Genomic DNA, 24391 nt, shown 5'->3' on the forward strand with positions numbered 1-24391 from the left:
CAACAACAATTAAACCCTGTAATAATTGATCATATAGATATTTTCTTTTACATATTATATTGTAGACATTTATGTCATGTACAAATATATTCATGCCAAGGCCCATCAATATATGTTGATTACAGCTGTGAATCGTAAGCATTTTCCTAAATAGCATAATCCTTAATTGGTAAAATTAACAATCTATCAATCGATTTTGTTATTTGAGAAAATTGCTTATTTCAAACGCTACCAAATGTGTTTTTTTTTTATTTTACTCAAAGCTCACAGCAACATAATGCATATACTTTGACAGCTTTGAATAGCGATTGATTGACTAAATATCACATGTTCGATTAAATACTTAACAACTGATAAATTGATTGTTGATTAATTGTTATCATCCCTTATTTTGATATTACACATATATCTCTTAATATAAAAGATGCACATTTGTATGAAAAATGAATTAGAAAAACATTTCGAGCATACAGAATTTGAAATATATGTATGTTGTCCTCAAACTTATGTGTAAAATTAAAATAGATATATAGATTATATAAATAGATATCGTTAACATATATTGTCACTTTTCTTTCTCCTTTATATTTTCTTTTTCTTGTATTTAGGTAATTTTCTTATAACTTTTTACAAATTTCTTGTTTTGTTTTTTTTCACCATTTCTTATTAAGTTGCCTTCACATGTTTTTGAAGAAATCAAGCCAATTTGCCCAGGTATCAAAGGGTTACTTTATAACAAAATATCATTTCTAAATGCTGTTTTTATTCAAAAATCTTAATTTCTAAAGTAACTGGTAAATAAAGCTTTCAGATAAATTTAGTGAAGTAAATGGTACAATAATCCCCCCTGAAATAATATGGAGTAGAAGTATAAAGTGGCATGAAAAGAATAGACTCAGAGTACCTCAAATTTCTCTTCCATACAATACTTGAGAAAATGTACGTGGTTACTATCCACCGCTGCATTGTGGAATTGCTACTTTTACTTAACTAAAGAATATAAATACTTCTTCCGCCACTGTTGACCTTTACACTGACGATAAGGACTAAAATGAATGAATAAGCAGACAGAAAATGACACAGTCATGCCCTCAGACACCCTGGCAGGACGTGTTTTCACATACAACCTGTTTTCCCGTCGAGGACTCTGAGTCTCCTCTCAGTTAGCCATCCGCTCCACATCCACTAAAGCCCTGCTGTTGCAACCAGCCGGCCCGTCTCTACAGGTATGTGTCAGCGTGCTCACAGCACACAGGCATCTGGCCGGGCTGACTCTGACAGAAGCTTGTGTCTGGACTTGCTAGCATCAAATAAAACCTGGACCAAACCCACGAACCAAATAATGGAAGAGCCGGGAGGCACCGGCACTGACAAGGACAACGTATCTGAGGTAACAACCACATCTCTCTGCTGCACGCACACCCTCAAATTCACACCAAATCTCCATTGCTTTTTGACTGTTGTGCAAAAATATGTGTTTGGGTTTATATAATTGAGTCAGAGTGTTATAAATTACATTTCTCGACTCCTGAAACAAAATGTAGCGATGAATAATCTGGTGCAGTGCAGATACTTAAATTTTTTAAGCAGTCTTTGCGCAAGAAGGGCATCTGAGTCTAGAGAGAGAATGACTGAATGCTGCAACATCTTGAATTAGCAACAATAATCTCATCTTTTAAACACGGACACTAATCTGAGATCATTTGCACACACACACGTGAAGAGGAGGCGACAGATCAGAGGAGGCAGCAGCACCATGATGGACGGGCTGTGCTAGCCTGTGAAGTCAAATACGCAGCATCAGTACAAATACAGATTCAGTGTTTGTATTGAACTGCTACATTATTGATTATGAGTTATCAATTATGGATGATAGTCTCCTCAGAGGCATCACAGTCCAACACCACAAAGAGACGTCTTGTAGACGGGTTTAACCATCCTGCACAATCAGACTCAGTTCAGCTGTTTGCACCACCCTGCTTTATTATTGATCAGAACCGATCAATTATTGATATTGATGATCATCAGGGGATGCGAAAGGCTAAAACATGAAGCTGTAAACCTCCTCCTGTACACAGCTGTTTAAGGATGATTCTGCTTTATTACAACTTGGGTTTTATTTCCATAGTGGTCGACATCATGTCTATCAGATATGAAAACAATGCTGAGATCTGTAAACATGATAAGAAATGTTGATCAGACAGTTTTGTTATAAAGTGCTGGTTTCCAACCATGTTGACCACACAGTCACAGTGTCATGTGACTATGAGTTGTAACTAAAGCATGATTCATGTTTCAATAGTTTGAATGGTCTCTTAGATGTCCCAAAGAAAGAGTGAAACAGCCAAAACATAAGAAAAAGTGTGAAACATTTACAGTTTGTTTTTTTTGTCCGTCTTAAATAATCCAACCCAATAGTCTGAGAAAATGTTCTCTTTTTTTTGCAAACAACAGGTACATTTTTAAATTATTTTGTAGCAGATACATCAGGAACTTTACATTTCTCAGGAGTGCTGTGGTAAAGGTACAATAAGGGTTTAGGCATATAAGTAATTTAGTTATGGTTAGAAAAGATCATGTTTGGTGGCACAAAAGACACTGGTAGCTCAAATGCAGCTGGGAAAAACCACAAAGTGATGCAAAAACATTTAGGTTTGTCGCTACAAACACCAGAGAAAGTGCAGCAAAGGGTCTCCAAAAAAACAGTCTCGATCAGTGGTCTGTTTTTGTCTGCAGCGGTCTGCGGTTTGGCAAGTGTCTCGCCTATGTGATACACCATCTGCCTGCCCCGTGACAAAGGTCAGCTTACTGTATATATATATTATGTCATTTTGGAAACATTGATATAAAATGTATGAAACATGTAAATGTGACATATCTGTAGTTTGTAGAAATGTATGTTGTCACATTTTGTCCTGCTGACTTGGCTAAATAATTCCTTAGATCTCCTTAACAAAAATTAGCATGTGTACGCAGAATTTTTAAACATGGGAAAACACACTGAAAACAGACTATTGACTCCTCCCCCATTGCCAGAAGTCCAGAGCGGTGTGCACAGCTCTGCAGCATTCCAGTATGTCTTTGTGTTTTGTTTACCGGTGTGTCACATTTGACGTCACGGACAGGACAGAAAACAGGTTAGTAAACAGTAGAGAGCAGCACTGAGGCCAGTGAAAATGTTATGGTGGTTCTTCTTTTTTTATATCTCTTACTTATTCAGTCTCTCTTTCCAGCTTGATGCAGACTGATTTTCAAAAAATTTTTGAGAACTGCTTGGGCGGATATGGGCGGTATTTTTTGGTGGTGTGTCATTGCATCTTGCAGGCAAAGGGGCTAAAACTAACATGTTCAAACGGGTGTTGTGTTTCCATCAATCCAGAGCCAGAGGTAACAAATGAGAGCCGGAGGTGATAAATACCAGTGTCGTTTGTCCCAGGTGTGAATGTCGATTGAAACAAAGCCAGATGTTCGCGGGTCTTTCTTTTTTTGTTGTTTTTTTGTACAGTGGGAAATGGCTTATATAGTTATTTGAATGGATGTTTCAAACTTTTTTGTTTGCCACTGCATTTTTTTAAAGACATATGCAGGATTTTCCTTATACACTATATATAGTTATACAAAAGTAATCATCACTTATAATTCATTGAAAGTGTATGGCCTGTGCTTATCTGCAGAGACTCTGCCTGTATTTCAGATCAGATCAGAAATCAGATCAGAAATACTTTATTGATCCCCAAGGGGAAATTGCCTATTTCATTATTTTCCTTTTATTTTGCTGTCTTAGGGACAATCCTGGGCACAGCAAACAGGTAGAAATGAGATGCCACACTATAAGCAGCACACATCAAAATAAACTACGAAAATTGTGGACACTGCAAAGAATAAACAAAAATATACTGAATCTGGGGTTGGCTTTCACTTTCACTTTCCCTGGTGATTCTGTTCACAAACTGTAACTGACAATTCCTGCATAGTGTACGTTTAAGTTAATTATGTCACTGTTCATTCATTCGCACCTTAACTTCACTGTAAATTCCTTCCCCTGTTTGATGCGTATTATTCAATTTTCTCTTATTTTTATCTTCCTCTTTTTATATTCTGCTTGTGTGTCTTTTTATATTGCTGTGTGTTTCTGTTTATCCTTGTCTTTATATATTTTATGTCATAAGCTAAACACTTTCCTGTTGAAAGGGGAAACACAAATAAACTTGCCTTGCCTCGTTGTAATCATGTCAGAATTACCTTGCAACCCCTTGGGCGTGCCCAGCCCCCCAGGTCCTAAAACATTTCTGTTTTTGTGTTGGGCACACCAAAAATGTCTAGAATTGTCCCTCAATGTGTGGAAAGACTGTGTGCCTTATAGTATAGTTGGGCAGTTACTTTACTGTGACGGATGTTTGTTGCATACAGTTTGGGTTACAATTTAGCTGTTTAGATAAACTGGTGATTTGTGTAGTTTTAGAAATGTTGCTGCTTTCCAAGATGTCAGCTGTTAACTTGGTGGGTAGAATATTAGTATCACCAATGTTAATGATGGCAAAACTACAAAAATAGGACCCAAGTTGTAAAAAAAACACAGAACTGTCCTCTAACTGTATGTTGCGTCAAAATCAAAGAGCCACTAAAGTCATCATTTAAGGTTCATTAAAAAGTCTCAGTCAGACACGATGCATCCGACACAATCACATTACTTCATTATGCATCGCCATCAATCCACTAACAGTCATGACACAATATGAGGGGCAGCTGTAAAAGGCTTACCTGAGTCCATAAAGCACCGTGCCATCAGGGTGGAGACGGATCATCCTGTTCTTGACGGTGACGCCGTGAACGAAGGATTTCTTGTCATTGAGGAAGTAAGTGTCGGGGACCCACAGCTGATCCGCCACCCGGTTATCCAGAGTCAGGTTGTAGGCAATCTCAGAGTAGGACAGACGCTTGTCCCGCCACGCTTGCTGGAAGTACATCGTCAAGGTGTAGTCCTGGAGGGACAGAGGGGGGAAGTCCATTTAATGAGGCCAGTGCAGCACTTTAAACACAAGAATCAATAACGCTGACAGTAACTCCACTGTGAAGCCAAAAAAACACTGTCAACAAAATGTACTGACAAAGTCTTTTAGGTGGTATCTTAAAGATCCGATTTGTATAAGATTTAGTGGGATTTAGTGGCATCTAGTAGCGAGGATTGCAGATTTCCTCCAGCTGAAACTTTTCCTGGTTAGAATTCCTTCTATGTTCATTTTTCAGGGGATTTTTACCAGGAGCCCAATTATCTGCAGAGGTCTCTTCCTCTCAAAAACAACCAGAATAAACACTGAATAAAGCAGTATCCTCGATTCACACAGTCAGGTGCTTCATGTTCTTGGTCAAATATAATTTTTATATGGATACCACAACAATATCAGTATTATATACCATGTAATCTGATATTATTAATATATGTCAGCTATAGGTCAGTACATATGGACATATGAATTAAAAATTTCAACCTCAACTGGAGTTTGATTGTCCACTGTAAAACTTTTGACCACAGTAGTGTTTTCTTTTCATACTGTGTTTTTCCAACTCCGTTTGATGAGACTTTTCAGGCTGTCAAACATAACCAAATGATTAAAATTGGACCTGGGACATCAGCGTTTTCATTTCTACCTCAGAAAACTTTTCTCTTCTCGGCTGTATTATGTCTCTCCATGTCCTAATCTCTTGGGATGAGGCCTCTAAACATCTATATTGTGTTTCTTATATTCAGGTGATTATACACTGAAGAAAACATACTTATGATATCATATTCTATATCTGCCAGTATATACCCCTAAATCATACACACTGGACCTTTAACTATAGACCAAATCGCAATATTTATTTACAATAACTTCCTTCTTATAGGTGTATGCTATAATTAGAATATTGTCACTGCTTCATCTTGCTGTCAGACAGACATTTCATTCAGGGGACTGAAGCCTTATCTTAAAGTCACCAGACTCCAGTGACAAAAACGGTTACTTTACGTTGCAGAAAACTGAGTTTCAGGTTTACTGCTGCCTCGATCAGTTAATCTGTAACATTAAGCTGAACAAATATCCAAATATAGTGTGCACTTAAACTAATAGTGATTTTTTTAGGTGGCTAGAATATGTTTTGCTGTGGCTCCCATGCACAGCAGTACATTGCTAAGCTTCCATTCCAGTAGATTTGGTTTATCAAAGACGCCAGAAAAGTAACTAAACAGCAGAATGGATGGATTGTACCAAAAATCCTTTGAAACCTGAGCAAATTCATTTGATTTCTTTCAAAAACATGGGAGGGCAACGAGCAACTCAACTCAAAATGGCCAACAACAAGACAACCTAAAGAAAATGCAACCCCCCCCCCCAAAAAAAATACCAATAATAAATATACGTATAATTATAAGAATTATATATATACAGTATTCTGCGTGTTTTTCTCTTGACATTGTTCATCATATTTTTCAGATCAATTCCTTGTGACCTTTTAGTAATGTTTTGGCAGTTTGCGGGACATTTCTTGCCAAGTTGCTCTTTATCTTTTTTTCTCCTCTTTATTTGTGTTTTTGAAAGACGTCAAATCAATTTCTTCAGGTTTAAAGGTTAAAATGATTGTGAAAGGCATCTGATGCAGCACAAGAAAACTGATGTTGATTCACGTGTTGAAGGATTACATTTTGAAATGTTACAGTCATGGTTTAAGATGACAACAGGATCAAAAAGTTTTGCCAAATTCACATATTTCCGCAATAGAAATCAATTGCCTGTCGTCTATGCATGGGTGATTGTTGTTGCTAGCGTGATATGATTTGCTCTAAGAGAATATACTTCACTTTCACTGTCATCTCAACTGCGAATCATGTCATGCACCAGCAGTGTCATCCAACTCTTATATTTGAACATGACTCCATAGATGTGTCACAGCGCGCCGTATGGACTCTGCATAGTGAGAAGGTCAGCCAAAAGGTCATGATGGTCTGAAAGGCCACAGCCTTAACTAGGGGCCATGGTGGCTGAGGTTGGGGGGTTAATATTCAACTATCCTCACTTAATTTTGAGACCATAACCAGAGGGGAACTTTCTCAGCTGGCTGACTATCGTCTCACGCTGCTTCCACTCAAACAAATAATGCCATTTTCTGCTTTATAGAGACAGAACTCTGGTGCAAATGTCCAGTGGATTTCAGCAGATAAGGCTTCTCCCATGTCTCTTTTTTGCCTTTAATTAACCACCAAATTACTTATGATTGAGGTGAAAGTTTTCCAGATTGAAAAAGCTGCATTTCTACTGTACGGTTTGTTTTTACACATGCTCGGAGATGTAGCATTAAACTGTATCTCCTCCTCTCCCTCTCTTTTCTCTGCTTCTCACTCTTAAAAAAAGACTTACACCCACACAGCCACAGTAAAACACAGCACTGCAGTTGGATCTGCTCTGTTGCAGTGTATTGCAGTGCAATCGATGAGTAGGAAAACAAATTAAAAAATACGGCCCGTGAAACGAGGCCCTTGAGCTTTTTCTCCAAGCAGCCATCATCATTACTTTCTGCCGTGTTTCTATGTTTCCAAGTCATTTTTGTTGTTCTCTCTTTGTCATCACACATTGGTTTGACACTGCAAAAGCAATTGCCACTTTGGCTCTTAAAGTCTTATCATTCATTGCATGCAGTGTGCACGAGCAAAGCGCTGCGTAAAAAGGGCATCTAAAAATACATGAGCTGCTGCCATGTTGATTTTTTCAGGAGTGAAAAGTCAAGCGAGGACGGCCGCATCCTTATCCTGTTTTACAAGAGTTCCCACTGAACCTTCCTCTCACACTCGCTCCCTCTCTGTCTCATTATCAGCCTGTCGATCGGATATCTCTATCACCTTTGGGATCGTTAGCTGCTGCCTGCAGGCTCGGTGTACATCACCCACTGAGGCGGCATCTCCTGCAATACGTCCCTGTCTCCACTACCATCCATCGCCATGTTGAAGAAGGAAACACAAGCAGCCAGAATCCTTCGAGAGGGAAAAGTTGCTAGCAGACGCTAAACCTCTCTTCAACTAAAATAGAAAAGTGAAGCTAATAATATTAACTGTAGCCCTGTGGTAACAATCTGAGCAACATGAAGCACAAGTCATTTATCAATACGGTGTCACAGATAATGTCTCTGCTTTATTCTTTTTGCTCCACACTGTTCTTCGATATATAGCTGGAGTGAAATGTCATTTGACATTTTAGTAGATATTGTAACAAGGGAGCGTGCACATGTTACACACACATTTGCATTCACAGCTATTAATATACACACTTATATTTATTCTACATTACATTCACAAGATAGAATTTGCAAGTACTGATTATTATCGTTATCAAATATCAATGTTCTTAAAAATAATAAGAGTAACTGAAGAATCTTTTGGTGTAAGATGCCAGAAACAGAGGCTCCTCCAGAAATTTTTCATAGGGGTGGTCAGATGGGGCCAATGATAGTTTTGTCGTACCGAAATGAAAGAGGTTGGCGTATATAGGCCAGTTGTTTAAGAGCAACAAACTTGTGTAATTTGGTTTCTTGTTTTACATTAAATGTTACTAATTATTTGATGTGCATAGAATAATACTTGTACAGTTAACATTTTGAGGTCCACAACCTTGATTTAATGTTATGTAACCCTTCATGGTGCTGCCACTGCCCAGAAAACTGAGACATACCAAACATAATTACCCAGTCCAAGGTTTGTCAAAAATGCATGTTTCGTCTACTTCAAAGCCCCCAAAATGTACCATGAAATAGAGCAAGAAAAGCAGCTGAAACCAAATAGGTTTCTGACTGATAAATGACTTCTACGCATCACTTATCATTGTCAAAATATGGTTTTAATTATCGTTTGATTGACAAATGATTCATTGACTAATGATTTTAGCACCAGTAAGATTTTTAGTTGTAGGCTGTGTCCAAAATCATTTGGACAAATATTTACTTATTCAGCAGTCAAGTAAATTTCATTCAAATAGCCTAATTTAACAAATCACAAATATACCTACATGGGCTTTACAGTACGATTCAGGTGAGAAAAAACTCAAGAAAACTCCTTCACAGGGAAAAATTCAAGATTTTAAAGGACACACAGAGAGCACAGACCTCCGTCGGGGCCAATAGTCATGTCTTGTATGACATGCAAATAAGCAACCACAACCACTAAATTAGCTGGATATATCCCCTCAGTATCAGACAATTCAAATTTGGATGAATAAGTTGGATGATGATATGTGTGTATATACATTTTCACCTAAGATTGGGAAAAAAGCGTTCTTGCAATTGCACCACTTCTCCCACTAAACCGCTGCTCCAGACTGCTGCATAACGACTGCTTTCTGTATGAGCTATCGCACACACACACATTCGACTACCATAGAGTATAACTGGTACCTATAAATGTGAAATGGAATTTGGACTCATTTTTACAAATGGCTGTTTTGTCGCTATTTAACTTTAACCCTGTCTCGCTATGCTAACAAAAATGAAAAATAATTTGTGTATCAGCCCTGTGATAACAATCTACTCCAAAATTTAATCTGTTCTTTTTAGCCCATGCTACAACCCACCAACAAGGTCAGTAGTTTTTCTGTATATCTGCAGACAAACAGAAAAGCAAACCAACTGAACTGAAAATGTAACCTCCTTGAACAAAGGTAATAGGGGAACCCATCAGCTACCAGTTTGACGACAATAGGCCCCTAGGGGCAATGGTCTCTTAATACATTTATGGGACAACGGTCAATATTTCAGGGTGTCCTGTCCTGGTGTAGCCAGTGGATATCTGGGCCAAGACTTCCTCTTCTGTGTGTTCTGAGTAATTTTTTGCTAATCTCTATAAACAGATATCAGCATATGAATAAAGATACATTTTTAAAAAGCTAATATAAAGCTAGATCATCATCAGACAACAGCAAATAGGTTCCGAAACTGCACTTTGGCCAACGCCTTCCAGTTTTTCATATGGACCATTTACCTCCCGCTCAAACATAATAGGTAAATACTGCTTGGACTACAATGGATTACAGACGTAAATCAGAATGCTTATCTGATACCAAAATGGTGCCCCATGAAAACCTCTTATTACTATAAGATATAGTGTCAACAATATCATAGAGACTATATATTATACATGATAGTGGGCAGTAAAATGAGATTTTAGACACTAATGAGTCATTGTTATAAAAGCATTGTGGGATTATTAGCAGAAAGTCAAAAACTAAAAAAATACAAAAAATAGAGAGTAAATTTACTGCAATATATTATACAAGTCATTCCAGATGCAGCTTTGGGCCTTTTTCACAACAGACATTTTGACTTGTGAGTAAGAAAAGCACAGGTCTAACTTAACACTGACAATAATAGTGAGCCATGCAGGGAAAACAAAACCAGAACCCTGAAACTGAAGCAACTAAATGGAATTCAGCCATCATTAATTTGAGTATTTACACATGTACTTCTCCTCCTGTGACATTTCAAAATGTCTGCAGTAAAAAAAAGCCTATTGAATATAAAACCTTGTCTGTTGTTAAATTAACTGAGCTTGGATTCAAGGTGCCTGCTCTCATTTTATCGTGTGTGTGTCTGTGCAATAGTGTGTGCCTCGTGTACGTTTGGGCGGGTTTGAGAGTATAGCGATGCACAGCTACAGCACAGAGAACACCTGGGCCTGCACGCTGCCTCCTGGCTGTGCTGTAAAATGGCAGCGTAATTACGGCCTCACAGATGGTGCTGTTTACCTTCACTCGGACATCACATGAGCTCAGAGAGGGACACAAAATACAGCTGCTTCCCCTTTCTATCCAGCTCTCTCGCTACAGTCAAAGTTATTGTTCAAAGAAAATCTGCACTGCAAACTACTGTACCGCCAGAGAGTACATTTTGTCCTGTGACAGTGAGAAGGGTTGTACTATTCTGGTGCTGTGCAGGAAAACAAAGCAGGAAAATCATGTCGTTTTCATGCATACAAAGCTAATCCTTTTACATCTGCATGTTAATTTTTCAGAATTGTTTTCAACTGCAAATCAAGAAAATCTGCACGATATTCTTGTCCCACAACATTAACCAAAACTCTGCGCTTGCATACATTTTCTGTTAATATAGTGCAGCACTAATAGTAAACATAAAAGTGAAACACTCAATCAAAGCATCTTTTAACACAAAATATAATTGCTAAACCACATTAAAAGAAGCAGAAATGCACGTTTAGGAGTCTTCCTTCATCTAACATTTTGTCTGCTGGACTAGAAATAATCTCTGAGTAATAAACAAGACATTTTCTGTGTTATACGTGGAGAGCATTCTCACTCCACACACACAAAAGATGGCGAAGCAGGTGAGGGGGATTTCACAGCATGCATCGCCAAAAAAAGCTGCAGAGAAGTGAGAGACAGACCGTCCCATGCTGGAGCGTCGGTCTCCAAAGCGACCTTCAGTCTCCTTGTCACAAGCACTCCTCAGAAACTCCATTAACATCACACAGTGAGCAGTGAGCATCAGTGAGGGAGACATCTTGTGGAGAGCACCAACATTGAGAAAAAAAACAAAAAACAGTGACAGCAGCGAATATTTAAAGATGATGAAGACACAAACAAGGGCCGGCTAACTTAAAAAACATCAAGGCTGGTTGCACACTGACAGTGTCTCACTACAGATATGTTTCTGGGCTAACAAACCCCCATTAAGAATCTGACAGAGTGACAAGAGTACATTTGTGTTTCCCTGAGAAATCTGACAGGCTACAGTTGTTACAAGACCTCCATTACAACTACATCAGCTGTCACAACCGACATGGGAGGGAAGCTGCCAATAAACGAGCTCAACACAACACATACCGCTCTGTTTGTAGATTTAGATCTGAAGACACGGCTGACGTTAATGTGCTCCCTTTCTGTTCATGATGAAACCATCTCGCCAGTTTGATTTATTTACAGTGCTCTGCTTGTGTCCACCAGTACAGTCTGTGCTCTTATTTGTATTCATTGTAAATTCTGTACCTGATAACTAGTTAAGTTAGACGTCTTTGGGATCTAACTGACCTCAAACGTTTCCCTTTGAAACCAGAGCGCTGGATTGATTTCTTTCAAAACTATGGAAAGACAGCAAAGAGCAACAAAAGAAGACCCTAAATAGCAGGAAATTAGTTAAAAGTGCAAGGAAATTACCTGAAATTAGTTTAGCAATGTTCTAAATCCAGTCACTTCTTGCAAATGTGATACATTTATTACCAAAATACTCATTGCCTTTTTTCCATGTTTTTGAAAGAAAACAAACAAGTTTGTTCGGGGTTCAAAAGTCAGAATGCTGTAACCTCAGGATAACATGAATGTTTCCGAATCTTAGCAACTTTTGGCAAACAAAATAATAATAATAATAATAAATATTTGTTTATAGCCTTTACCAACTGTCAGGCTTGCTGTTAGGAGGGGTCAAAGGGTGACCCTTGCCCAGGTCTATGTTTGACCCTCAAATGGGATCATATACAGCAAATTACTTACTGACTTTATTCCCAGCTGGCCACCAACATCATTAGACGGTGCTACTTGGTTGAATTTATTGTAAGTTGTGACGTCGAGTGTCAGCAAAAACATCTAATGCCAATCTCAATTTAAAGTAGAATACTGGTGACAGATGATATTTTGTTGGTTTTAAGTTGTGTTGGACAGTAACCAAAGTCCAGCGTTATCCAAACATCTCATGCCAGCATTATTTTGACATACAACAAGATTTAGTATGAATGATTATGATGAAACAAGCCAAATGTCTGCAAAAAATCGTTATGTTAACGTCCACACTGTGAAAGTCTAACATCGTTTGAAATTTAAATTATCATCAACCTGAACCCTCATTCCAACCAAAATTTAATTAACAAGCCCAAACTCTTTCTTACTGATGTCCGGTGCCACCGAGGTTACCGCAGACAACATGAAATATATGTATTTTACATAATAAATACATTAATTATCATCCATAAAACACATTTAAACTTCTCGTCTGAAACAACACCCCACAGTTATTGTTAAAAATGTATGGTGGAGTTTCATCAGCTGAAGGTGGGTACAGTCTGTGGGTGACAGGCAAAGCTGAACGAGGCAAAGGTGAGATTAGACCAACACAAATGCAAATAAAACCCTCTGTAGAGTCCTTGGGTTTTAAGTTAGAGTTACTGATATCATATGAAACTAGATGATCTAATGCATCTATTGCTATCTTGTGAGAATGGGGCTATATAAGGCTCCAAGGCTTGGCAAAATTTTGGTGAGAGTGGCATTGCCGTTTTTTGAAATGATGTGTTTGAATATTTCTGCATACCAAGATCCCTAAACAGTCTTAGATTTGTATAAATTAACAATTAGAAATACTGGTTTTAAAAATTGTGATACATGAAGAGATAATTTATAGACCTATTCCATCTTGTGAAAGGCTCATTGAATGGATGATGTGTACTCTCAATCAGAAAATATAAAATGCAAGTCTCCTTCAAAAATGATCAAAGACAAGCTGTAGGTTTGTGGGAAAAATTAAATGCTCTTGTTTCACATGGAAATATAGATTAAAATTGTTCTAAATTGCCATGTAAAATAAAGACATTTTAATTTTCATCATGTGCATTGGCGTTGGAGATGGCAAAGCCCATTGTTGAATAAATTCACTCTGATTGGTAATTATGCTTATCGCTCGAAAAGAGAAACATAAGTGAACAAAAAGCTAGAGTCAAAATCGTTTTTCTTCAGTCAATGAGCTCTGAAGAAATGTTGTGTCACTGTTTGCTGGTGCACGGTAATATGTTTTGTTCTTTTGACACTGGACTGTATTGTTGATGTGCTAACTGGCTGCAGACTACCATCACCTGCTATTATGGGGAGTAATTTCCTCTCACACAGGCGCAGAATGTACGAGCGAGTTGGCCATTGGCTATAATCTTTGTGATGTTTTCATGTGTAACTTTTTGTTCGAGATACAGGCGATGTGAGGTGACGCAGCAGTCGGTGTTTATCACTGCTAGTTCTTTGATGTTCTGGAGCAACACAACTTTCCTTGTGCTGCTTTCAGATGCCTTCCACAATATTTAAATCTTTGAACCCTGAGCAAACGGGTGTGATTTCTTTCAAAAGCATTGGGAAAAGGAAAAGAGCAATTTGGTAATTAATGTTCCACAAATTGCAAGAAATTAGCAGATTTAGAAAATTATTTTTCTTCTATTTTTAAACTAAATTTCTGGTCATTTTCTTGTCCTTTTTCATTGATTTCTTGCCAGTTTTGGGGTTGTTTCTTCTTTGCCTTCTCCCCATATTTTTGAAAGAAATCATGCCAATTTCCTCAGGTTTCAAAGGGATAAGGTAAAGTTGGAATATGACTTTCAGTCTTATTTGAAATAATTCTTTTCACTGTATTTTAAATTAACTGATTTTACAATTTGTGTCTTTTAATCATATTAAGGCCAATGGCTTATTTGAAATTGCCTTCTTGGTATTAGAGCTAAGGGTGGGTGTATGGTGATGTTGAGTGGGTGTGGATGAGGGGCCCAATTTTGTCCCCGTGTCCAAAATTCTTTACGGCTGCTAACTGCTAACCCTCAGCATCAACATGTGAACTTTATAGCATTTTGAACAACTAATGAAGATATTTCAGGGAAAAATATCTGCACACACACCATCCTACATCCAGAACAGTCAAACTGTACACTCCAGCCCATCAACTACCTTCTGCTGCTGCCAAAATACCTGCTACTCTCATTATGAAGAGGGCCCGACTCCCACTCTGCCAAGTCAAAACTGTTTGCTGTGACACCACAATGATGGGACAAACTCCCCATTGACATCAGGACAGCAGAACGACACATTTTCCATCATGATTCTTGCACTTTATGGCACTGTGCACTAAACAAAAATTTCAATGCAACACTTTTGTTTTTGCTCCCAATTTTCACAGGTTTAACAAGGCGATGGCTCTGGTGGACATGCCTATACAGTCAGTACGCCAGTGGCACTCTGGCTCAATCTTGGGACATCTGTGTGGAGTGGCCTTTCGCATCAACCAACCCAAGGCACACCTTTGCAGTTATGAGGCTCTTTAATAAGCTTTAATACTGATGTGTCACACCTGTAGTGTGGATGGATTGTCTTGGTAAAAAAGAGAAGTGCTCACTAACATGGATTTTAACATTTTTTTTTACCAATATTAGAGAGAAATTTACCTTAACTGGCTTCCAGTTTCCATGCCCAGCGGAGATTCAGATAAACAGATGAGTGTTGAGTTGTGTTATTTACCATGTTTAAATGTTGATTCATGAAGGCTGGTTTTCATATTCCAGTCTGAAGATACTAGTGATGATGATCCAAAAATATTAAGAAATAACAAACAACTTGAAGCAAACAAAAGCTGTTGAAAAAGTGTGTGCTGGCGTCTTCTGAGCTGAAGGACTAACTGATGACACCTGGCACAACACCCCTAATTATACAACATCCTTAGGTGAATTAAGGCTTCAAAATAAGAGCACTTACAAAAATAAAAAAGGAAAAAAAAAAAAAATCTACTTCTCATCCAGCCAAGCACATAAACTAAAGCATGAATCAAAAACGTATTGGGCTCAGTTATCAAATATTAATATAAACAAAAATGGCTCCTACAATACCTGTTGAGTGGATGAAAAACATCTGAGATCTTTAACTTAAATCTGTGGAAAATGGGAGCAAAAGCACATGTATTGCATTTAAATATATTTTTTTAGCATATATAATGAGATATTTTCTTATTTAGTGTGAGAACAATGCTTTATGGTCTGTAGAACTGTAGAACTGTAAACTGTAGAACTTGATCTAAAGACTTGAGATATGTTACCTTTTCATATTTTTGAAAAAAGCTCACTGGATTTTGGGTGTAGCACTCTACTGAGAATCCCATTGTTGATGCGCAACCTCTTTTCCTAAATAAAATACTTGAAGATCTTTTCTGTATTTTGACTCCATCAACAAATGCTTTTTGCAAAGAGTACCCAACCCCAGTGCCATTCTTTATATTTGGTTTTATAAAGGTAAAAAGAAAAAAAGGGCTGCAATTATTCCGATTATTTTTTCGCATACAGTACTGGGGTCTATAGGCCCCTAAAAGCAAGAGAAATTAAAGGAAATTTCAACAAACCTCAAGGGTTTAAAAACAGTCTATTCATGAACTGCTGGTATGACATTTGGCATGTGTGCTTCTCTCTCTCCTCTGCAGCTTTACGGGGCCAGACAGACGTCCACCATATTGCTTCACGCTCTCATCTGCTGCCGTGTCCCGCTGCAGAGTGCTCCGACAGAAGCAGAAAGAATCTGCTGATAATAACAATGTCTGCTGTGCACCGCGAGGACAAGGAGACGATTCGACATTTGGGCAATAACAAGCTCATCTGCAGACATCTCGGCCTCTTGTCTGCTTGCTTCCCATCTGTGAGCTGGAGGAGACGCCACAGCACATCAGCTGGTCAAGCTGGGTTTATTCATTTGTTGTGCTCTCTGTGTCTGGTTAAGTACAGGCTTCAAATTAAATATTAGGGGTCAAGGAAGGAGTTAGTGCGTTCTGAATGAGTTGCCAGCCATAGCCGTCCTGAGGGAAGTGACAACATGGACGCCTTTATGACTCTCTCCAATGGGTCATTTTTCAGCTACTTAGCTTCAGTGGAGAAAGTGCCTGACAGAATCATTAAGGGAATCATCAGAACATTAAAGGCTTTTAATGGAGCTGGCAAACTTACTCCCTGTTTTAAGACACGCAGCTTTTTGTTCTCTGTACCGGCCATTATGAAAGAATATTACAACCAATTTAAAGTTGCTGTAACTTTGCTCCTGCAGTCTGCAAGTTTTGATAATCAAAGCAAATGACAAAGCAAGCACATACAAAAAGGAGTACTTTTCCCTCATTTTAAATCGGATTGATTAATCTTTGAAGTGCAAGAAAGAGAAGCATTTCAGAAAGCCACCATTTGATTTACAAATGCAAAGAAAGTAGGATTTAACAAAATGACACATTTAAAAATACGACACTAACTGCATAATGTTTAAAATGTGCATACTTGTGGCACATGTTACAATGAGCACTGATCAATTATATGCATTAGATACTTTTCGTTACCAGGTTTTACTTTCAGATACTCTGATTATGGGTTTTTTTGGTTTGTTTTTTTTAAAGCTCATGGTCTCTTCTGACAATGTCAAATTAAGCCAGCCTCCACAGACTAAACATTAAACAGGGAGCCCAGCGTGCACGTAAGACAGCTGCAGGATTAAGTGTTGTTCTTGTGCTGTAATTATGCTGCTCGCCATATTAATCTGTTATTCCGTGTGTCCACTCAGCATAACTAATGACATTGTTCTGGACAACCTGCATTCTTGTGTTAAGCTTTTTGGAAAGCTCAGCAGAGCAAACAGAATCAAAGCTGCACGAGATGAACAGAAGGACAAAACCCGTCTTGGGTTTGAAAATATGGTAATATGGTTATAAAAACATGTTTGGATTGTAGTTTTTCTTAACACTTTTAGCAGCAACTTCAGGATAGAGGTTACACATTAAAGATTTGATAATTCAGATTAGAGATGCAATTTTTACAAGCTTCTCAAATGTGAGAATTTTCTGTTTTCTCAGTTTTATATCTTTATAAACTGTTCAGGGGTTTTAGATGGCTGTTTGAACAAAGCAAGCACTGTGAAAGTGCTTCTGGTAAACTGTGATGAGCATGTTTTTTTGAACTGTTTTCAGATGTTTTACAGAGTAAAAGATAGATCAATGAATTAATAAAATAATCAACAATTTAATTATTAAAATAATCCTTAGTTGAGGTCGTATTTAAAATACTATACGCATTAAGTCATCTGTCATGCAAAAAAAGTCAAACACTTGCTGGATCCAGTGTCTCAAATGTGAGAGTTTTCTGCTTTTCTCTTTTTTTTTTTATATCTTTGTAAACTAAATATTCTGGGGTGTTTGACAGTTGGTCAAACAAAACAAGCACTGTGTATGTGTTGATGAGAGTTTTTCACTATTTTCTGACGTTTTACAGAGTACAACATTAATCAATTCATTGACAAATTAAGCAGTAATTAAAATAGTCATAGCTGCAGCCCTGAGTAAGATACTGTGAGTATGAACACTATGGGAAATACCTCAATCATCACAATTTTAAAAAAAGGCAAAATATGAACAAAACGCAAAGGCAACAAAAAATCCAGCATCCTCAACAACAGCACAACTTTCACCTGCTTTACAAATGCTAAAGCCTTGAAAAAAGTCCCTAGAAAAAAAGAGGCCTTATTTGCTTTCCCTTGACTTCCCTGGATCCACCAAAGAGAGAGAGCGAGAGAGAGAGAGAGAGAGAGAGAGAGAGAGAGAGAGAGAGAGAGAGAGAGAGAGAGAGAGAGGCTGCGTTGTCATGGCAACACTGAGTAAAAATAACACAAGCTTATTTTCCACAAGCTGAAAATAAAATGGAACAGGATCAGTTTGGACAAACAAGATCAAAATGGTTGCTAATTCACAGACACAAGAAGCTGCATCCTTCACACGGATGTGGTGCAACATCGAGGCCCCGCGACGTGCTCCCTCTGGTCATCGGCTCTCCAGTTATCTGGCGGCCAGATCCCCTTACTCATGTAAAGAAACCAGCGCTTGTCAGGATAATGATCGTAATAAAGGGAACGCTCACGCCCCACTAATTCCTCCATCCCAGAAGCCACCACAGCTGGTTTGTTTAAATCTTTTAATTCACAGCCAGCTAATTAACATTCAGAGAACAGTATTATAGTACAGGCAGTGCCTCTTAACAACCACCAACCTCAGGTATTTTACATGTAATTAACAAGCGGGATGAAGAAAAGACGAGGAGTGAAAATACTCATTTGCCTCCCTCCTCATTGCAGCCTCGGAGTGCATATTGCAGCTATGCTCAACATATGGATGGCATGCTGAAGACGTTATTATGCAGCGCTGATGCATTGCTGAGACAACAGACTCGACTTGTATTTAATCAGCTGCACTGGCTGTGTGCAGAACACTTTTTAATGCACCGTAACCAGGGTTCGGTTCCTGGATCTGTGATTTCAGCAAAAACAAACAGCATTATGCAAATGCAATTTCAGCTGCTAAGTGAGGGAGATGAGTGATGGAGCGGGATGCCAGCGCTGAACAGACAGACAGACAGAGATAAACGGGGGGGTGGTGGTAGTGGTGGTGGAGAGGGGGTCTCGGCCATGATATCATATCTGTGCCATATTTTGCACTAACCCCAGTGAGTCAGCACAGCCCACCCAGCGAGGATGTGTGGTCACACCTCGGACTCGGAGGACACTTCCCTCTCAAAATAGCACATTTGTAATGTCATGCAGGCGAGGCTGCTACCACGGCGCTGACTGACCTGCACATTTTTATTGCCCGACAACATGGCTGACCTTTGAGCCTCAACGGATCATCGCTGTGGATCACAAGAGAATGCACCAAAAAAGAGACTCCACTATGGCACGTACACATGTGAACCAGCCTCTTGTATTTGCACAGAGAAGCTACAAAAACTACAGATCCCATCAAACCTCAACAACCATCCTGCCCTTTCATGTCAGCACAGAAGAAAAAATGCCACAATGGCTTCAATCAGCCCCGACCAAAATGCAGAGTTCATTCTCCACCAGAGGCGTTTTTATCTTTAATTAGGGGAGCGAGCAGCTGTCTACAACCCAAACCTGCTCATCGCCATGATGGCAGGCCTGCTCATAAACGCTGATTTCAAACCCAATCACATTCTTTCATTTCTGTCAGCAGATGACTCCATTTTCCTTTGGGTTCATATAGATGAAAAATGCAGAAACAGCCGCGGTGTGATCATATGCAAAGGATTCAGTCAAAAACAAATCAGTTTAAAACGTGACCACTTTTTTTTCTTGAAGAGACACGAATGGTTCTTTTGGCTTAACATATGAAACTGACTCAGCACTTCATTTTAATTCTGAAGCAATTTTTAAAGGAAAAATGGCAAGAAAAGCATTTCAAGAGTGATTTTTTTCCTGGTGTTTTTTTAATCTAGGGTTTTGATCTGACACCTGAAGACATCAACATGGACTCTAGGAACTTGTACTTGACATTTCACACTTCTTGCTGACATTAAATAATTATTAAATTACCTGCAGCCTGAGATTGTAGACCCGACACACACTTTGTCAGACACCTTGGCATCTGATACAAACACACAAGGCACCCTTTAGCGTCTCTAAGTGATGTACTGGGCTTTCAACTAACTCTGATGTAAACACAACTGTGACAATATTCAATGCTAAGAGCAACTGACGTGGTATAAAGAGTGAGAAAGTACGGTGGATGGATCAGACAAACAACCCCCTCAAAGTCTTGCTCTTGTCTCAGTCCAAATACACTCTGGTAGAGGTCATGACTTGGTCTCTGTTTCGGTGGTCTTGACTACAACACTACCAAACTAGATTTATTTTTTAAAAAAAACAACACCGAATGAAACTCACAAGCGTAAACTGTACATATCCTGTCAAAATGAAGTTTGCTTAAAAAAGATATGCATGTAACAAGTGGAAACTGCCCCAGCCAAAACTGACGCTAAAGAGGTAAATAGAGTGTTACAGTGTTTGAAGGGTACAGCTTCCAACCATGCTGCCGTAATTGACCAGTTGGGAGAGAGAACATCTTGGATGCGCAGTCAAATACAGTGAGCAACTTAATAAGATGTAGCCATACAATTAGAAAGAAATGAGTTGAAAATTACCTGAAAATTTGCAAGAAAAGGAAAGCAACAAAAAACAAGGAAATTACCTGAAAAAAAATACTAAACGTATTTTGAACGTATTTTGTAACGTATTTTGAATATAGTTATGAATATAGTTATGAATATAGTTTCTGGAAATCTTCCTCCATTTTTATGCTAATTTTCCAAAAATTTACAGTTTGTTCATTGCCTTTTCCCATGTTTTTGAAGATAATTAAACCAAAGGTTTCAATACTTGTGAAAGGGGTCTGAATGCAGGTTTCAAAGGGTTAAATCCCAAGATTAAAATAAATTATTATTGATGTTCCTACATTCTTTAAGATACTAAATATTGTGAAAATTTCTATGAAATTAAAAATCTAAAATATCCATTTGATGAAAATGATTGGGTTGTGGTGTATATTTGTTTGAGCGTCATATAGCTTCAACAAGGAGCTGGAACAAGCTGCTAAAGTAATCAATATGTGGTTGAGTCAGACAGTGTGAAATAAGATGTTTTATCCAGCCTTGAAGCCACTTAAGTAGAAAAAAGGGAAACAATATGTTGTGGGGTTAATGAAGCACTGGCTGCAGCTCTCTGGTGGTAACACGGGGTCTGCAGTAACTTTCCCTCAGCCTCCACCGGGATGTATATATCATTAGAGGAGACGGTGAAACTGATCACAGTAACCTTCACCTCTCTCCCACCCTGTTCTTCGCTGCCTCCGTCAGTTTCATCCTCGCCTCTCTGTGTTGTTTTCCCTCTCAGCACTTTAATCTTAAAAGCGGCTGCCCCTGATGAGGAAGATCAAAGCAGCCCAGTGCCGAGCACAGGTCACCAACTCCATCCTCGTGATCACGGTGCATGGTGATATTATTGATTTCTCTGAGATCAATCTCGTCAGCTCCTGTTATCCTCTGTTGTACCAAAGAGAGCTGGACATGAAGAAAGGCGGAGGAGGAGGAGAATCCGACCTGTTATGTAAGTCGCAAGGAGGATTTTTCACAAGGTGACAACAACGTGTGGAGTACAAGTCCGTCGAGGTCCTGGATGGTTTTTTATTTGAACTTTTTTGTCTAAATGCGTCCATCGTGTCAGAGCGACGCCTGTTCAGATCTGGCAGGGGGAGCTTTTCTGAGAAATGAGCGAGATGAACGCTCTCTCATAGCCACAGGGAGTTGCATGTATGACGTCAGCCGCCATTCACTGTTTGTGCACAGTTTTGTGTTTTGTTACACACTCACACGGATGTATGAAGCAGTGTTTTTTTCCAGATGAATGCTCGCATAGATGCCTAGTTCTTAAGTAAGATAACCCTTTGGAGCAAGGCAAAGGTGGATTACATGGCTGCTGAGCCCAGAGTCACAGCCAGGGATCCAGTCGAAGTGGTGGGAGGGGAGGGATGGAGGAGGGAGAAAGAGATAGGCTGAAGCGAGTGAGGGGTTTCTATTTCAAATCTCTCTGGACCCCCAAGGCACTTCCGTTCTGGCTGCATCCTCCACCAAAATAAACCATTTCTATCAAAGGAGACCATATTCAGCGCTTGTCCTCGTCTGAAGCTGAACTCACACACGCTGGTGTATTTAAAAACTAATTCAGTGACCACAGACATTTGACAGGCCGCCAAATCAAACCTTAAAAATGACTCAATTAATAATAGAAAACACATATCCTCCCATCCCTACTGGCAAACTTGTTTTTCATGCTCTTATATAACATCTCTATTATGTTGCTCCATGGAGAGGCTGCTGTGTAAATGATCTCTTCTCACATTCTGAATTCACTGCAAAGAAGTGCCCTTAATATTTCTTTCAATGCATCAAAAATCCCATGAGCAAAACCAGTTATTCTACACAAGAAATACATTTAATGCAGCAGAGCTACACTGTGGGTTGCGGTCTGTCTGTCTGTCACACGGATCAATAGGTGGTGCTCTTGCATGGGCTGCTGAACTTTTCCCCCTGTCCTCTCCAAGTGGCACATGCCGTTCATCTTTGTGCACCAAGACGTTTTATCGGTTGCTGTTGCAATGCTGTGTGACCAGACATGTATTATTAACAAATTGCTTACGTCATCCGACAAGTCAGAGGGAAGATCGTTTACGTAGACGGTGATGATGTGATTGGTCGAATTCAAAAAGCCTCAAAAAACACCAAATGATGCCAGTTTGGTGAAGAAGAGGGTGTTTTTATTCTTTTTTTTTGTAGGTAACTGCGTGGAGGGGAGATGGGAGGAGGAGGAGGAGGGGGGGGTGCGTGTCAACAAAATTACACCACCGAGGCTTGACAACGTGAAGCAGTCACACACACACACACACATACACACACACAAACACACACGCGAAGCTCTCCGCGCGCGCAGCCGGGGCTGTGCGTCCGAGTGCGCCAGTGAGTGTGTGTTTTGAATTCAAATGCAGCAACACACCAGAGCTGCAAATGCGGAGACTGAGAGGAGGATGGCGATGATGTGTTTGGGAACGGAAGCCTTCACATTTTTTTGTTGTTGAGAAAAATGACACAAGATGCCTCAGCCTGTCTCACGTTATCTTCTCTCTCAATCACACACTGACCCGTGATAAGTAGCCCACTTCAGGGGTATTCCAGCCGTGCCAATTGGCAACATTAAAGCGGGGTAATAATCATGAAGATGCACCTACCATATTGACTTCAGAGACCATGTCTATGCTGGCTATGTCTATATTCATCCCCACAGCCACCGGCGCACCTGTGAAGGAAAAGAGGCATTAATACACTAAATATGAATAATTCTCTCATCATGTAAATTTAACAAATTCGTGACGCGCGTTCAGGTTCCTCTCGCCTCCACCTACAGGAGACTTGTGCATCATCAGCCTGAGCGGAAAAAAAAAAAAAAAAAAAACCAAAACCTTCATGTTTAACACGCAGCTTAAACGTGGTTAATTTCATCTTTTTAGTGGGATAATCAAACATTGATGAGCGGGGTCGATCACGTTAAAAAGCCTGTCTTATCTCCTCCATCAAATGAAATATGCACATCGTTCCTCATAGCCTAATTGGGGAGGCCTATTTGGCTGTGAAGGGGATGATTACGTAAATTAAAGCAGATTTTGCGATTCATTAAACATGTATTGCACGTCAGGAGGGCGTGAAAACATCCCGTTTTCGATTTACCTCCGAAATCTGGCCTCAACCGAATGTCGTATCCTTTCATCAGTCTGTCCACTGTTTCTTTTACCAGAGGCATATTGCTCGGATCTTTGATATCCTTGACGCTGTGGGAGGGAAAAAAGGTGGTGTAATGCAAAACAGCTTATTAATATCACACGCCAGGCACGCTTGAATAAAAGCGGCAACATGACACGAAAGACAGAAAAAGAGATTACCTTTGAGCCCAGACAAAAGTCACTAGTAAAGAAAAAGTCAAAATCCCAAAGTGGTTTTTCCTGATCCTCCCCATCGCAACAGTTTTTGAGGCGGTTTCGGGATGCGAGTGAGGAGAGCGCACATCCAACTTACTCCAGACAGTGCAGAGGAGCCAATGAGAGGCGCATGCGTGCAGCCAGCCCAAGATCAAAGAGTGGAGACTGATGATGGTGGATGAGCAGTTTCCATTGCAGAGAAAAATATTAAAGGGACAAGTGGTTGTGCGTA

At 39.3% G+C, this 24391-nt stretch overlaps 1 protein-coding gene across 3 annotated transcripts in view; it reads right to left on the reverse strand.

Annotated features, from left to right (window-relative positions):
• Positions 1 to 24284, reverse strand: part of gabrb2a (gamma-aminobutyric acid type A receptor subunit beta2a) — a 44403-nt gene extending 20119 nt beyond the window's left edge. For 2 of the 3 annotated variants that reach the window (XM_042492849.2, XM_042492848.2), the window contains exons 1-4: positions 24124 to 24284; positions 23912 to 24012; positions 23416 to 23483; positions 4762 to 4982 (exon numbers count right to left, since the gene is read on the reverse strand). In XM_042492849.2, the coding sequence (XP_042348783.1) occupies positions 4762 to 4982; positions 23416 to 23483; positions 23912 to 24012; positions 24124 to 24197 (464 nt within the window). In that variant the 5' untranslated portion in view covers positions 24198 to 24284. Of the gene's footprint in view, positions 1 to 4761; positions 4983 to 15293; positions 15446 to 23415; positions 23484 to 23911; positions 24013 to 24123 lie in introns of those variants that run through there. The other variant, XM_042492850.2, reaches the window with a different exon arrangement.
• Positions 24285 to 24391: the final 107 nt, after the last annotated feature.

Source organism: Plectropomus leopardus, chromosome 8, assembly GCF_026936395.1.
Source record: "Plectropomus leopardus strain MGB_pleo_1.0 chromosome 8, ASM2693639v1, whole genome shotgun sequence".
Taxonomy (NCBI): domain Eukaryota; kingdom Metazoa; phylum Chordata; class Actinopteri; order Perciformes; family Serranidae; genus Plectropomus; species Plectropomus leopardus.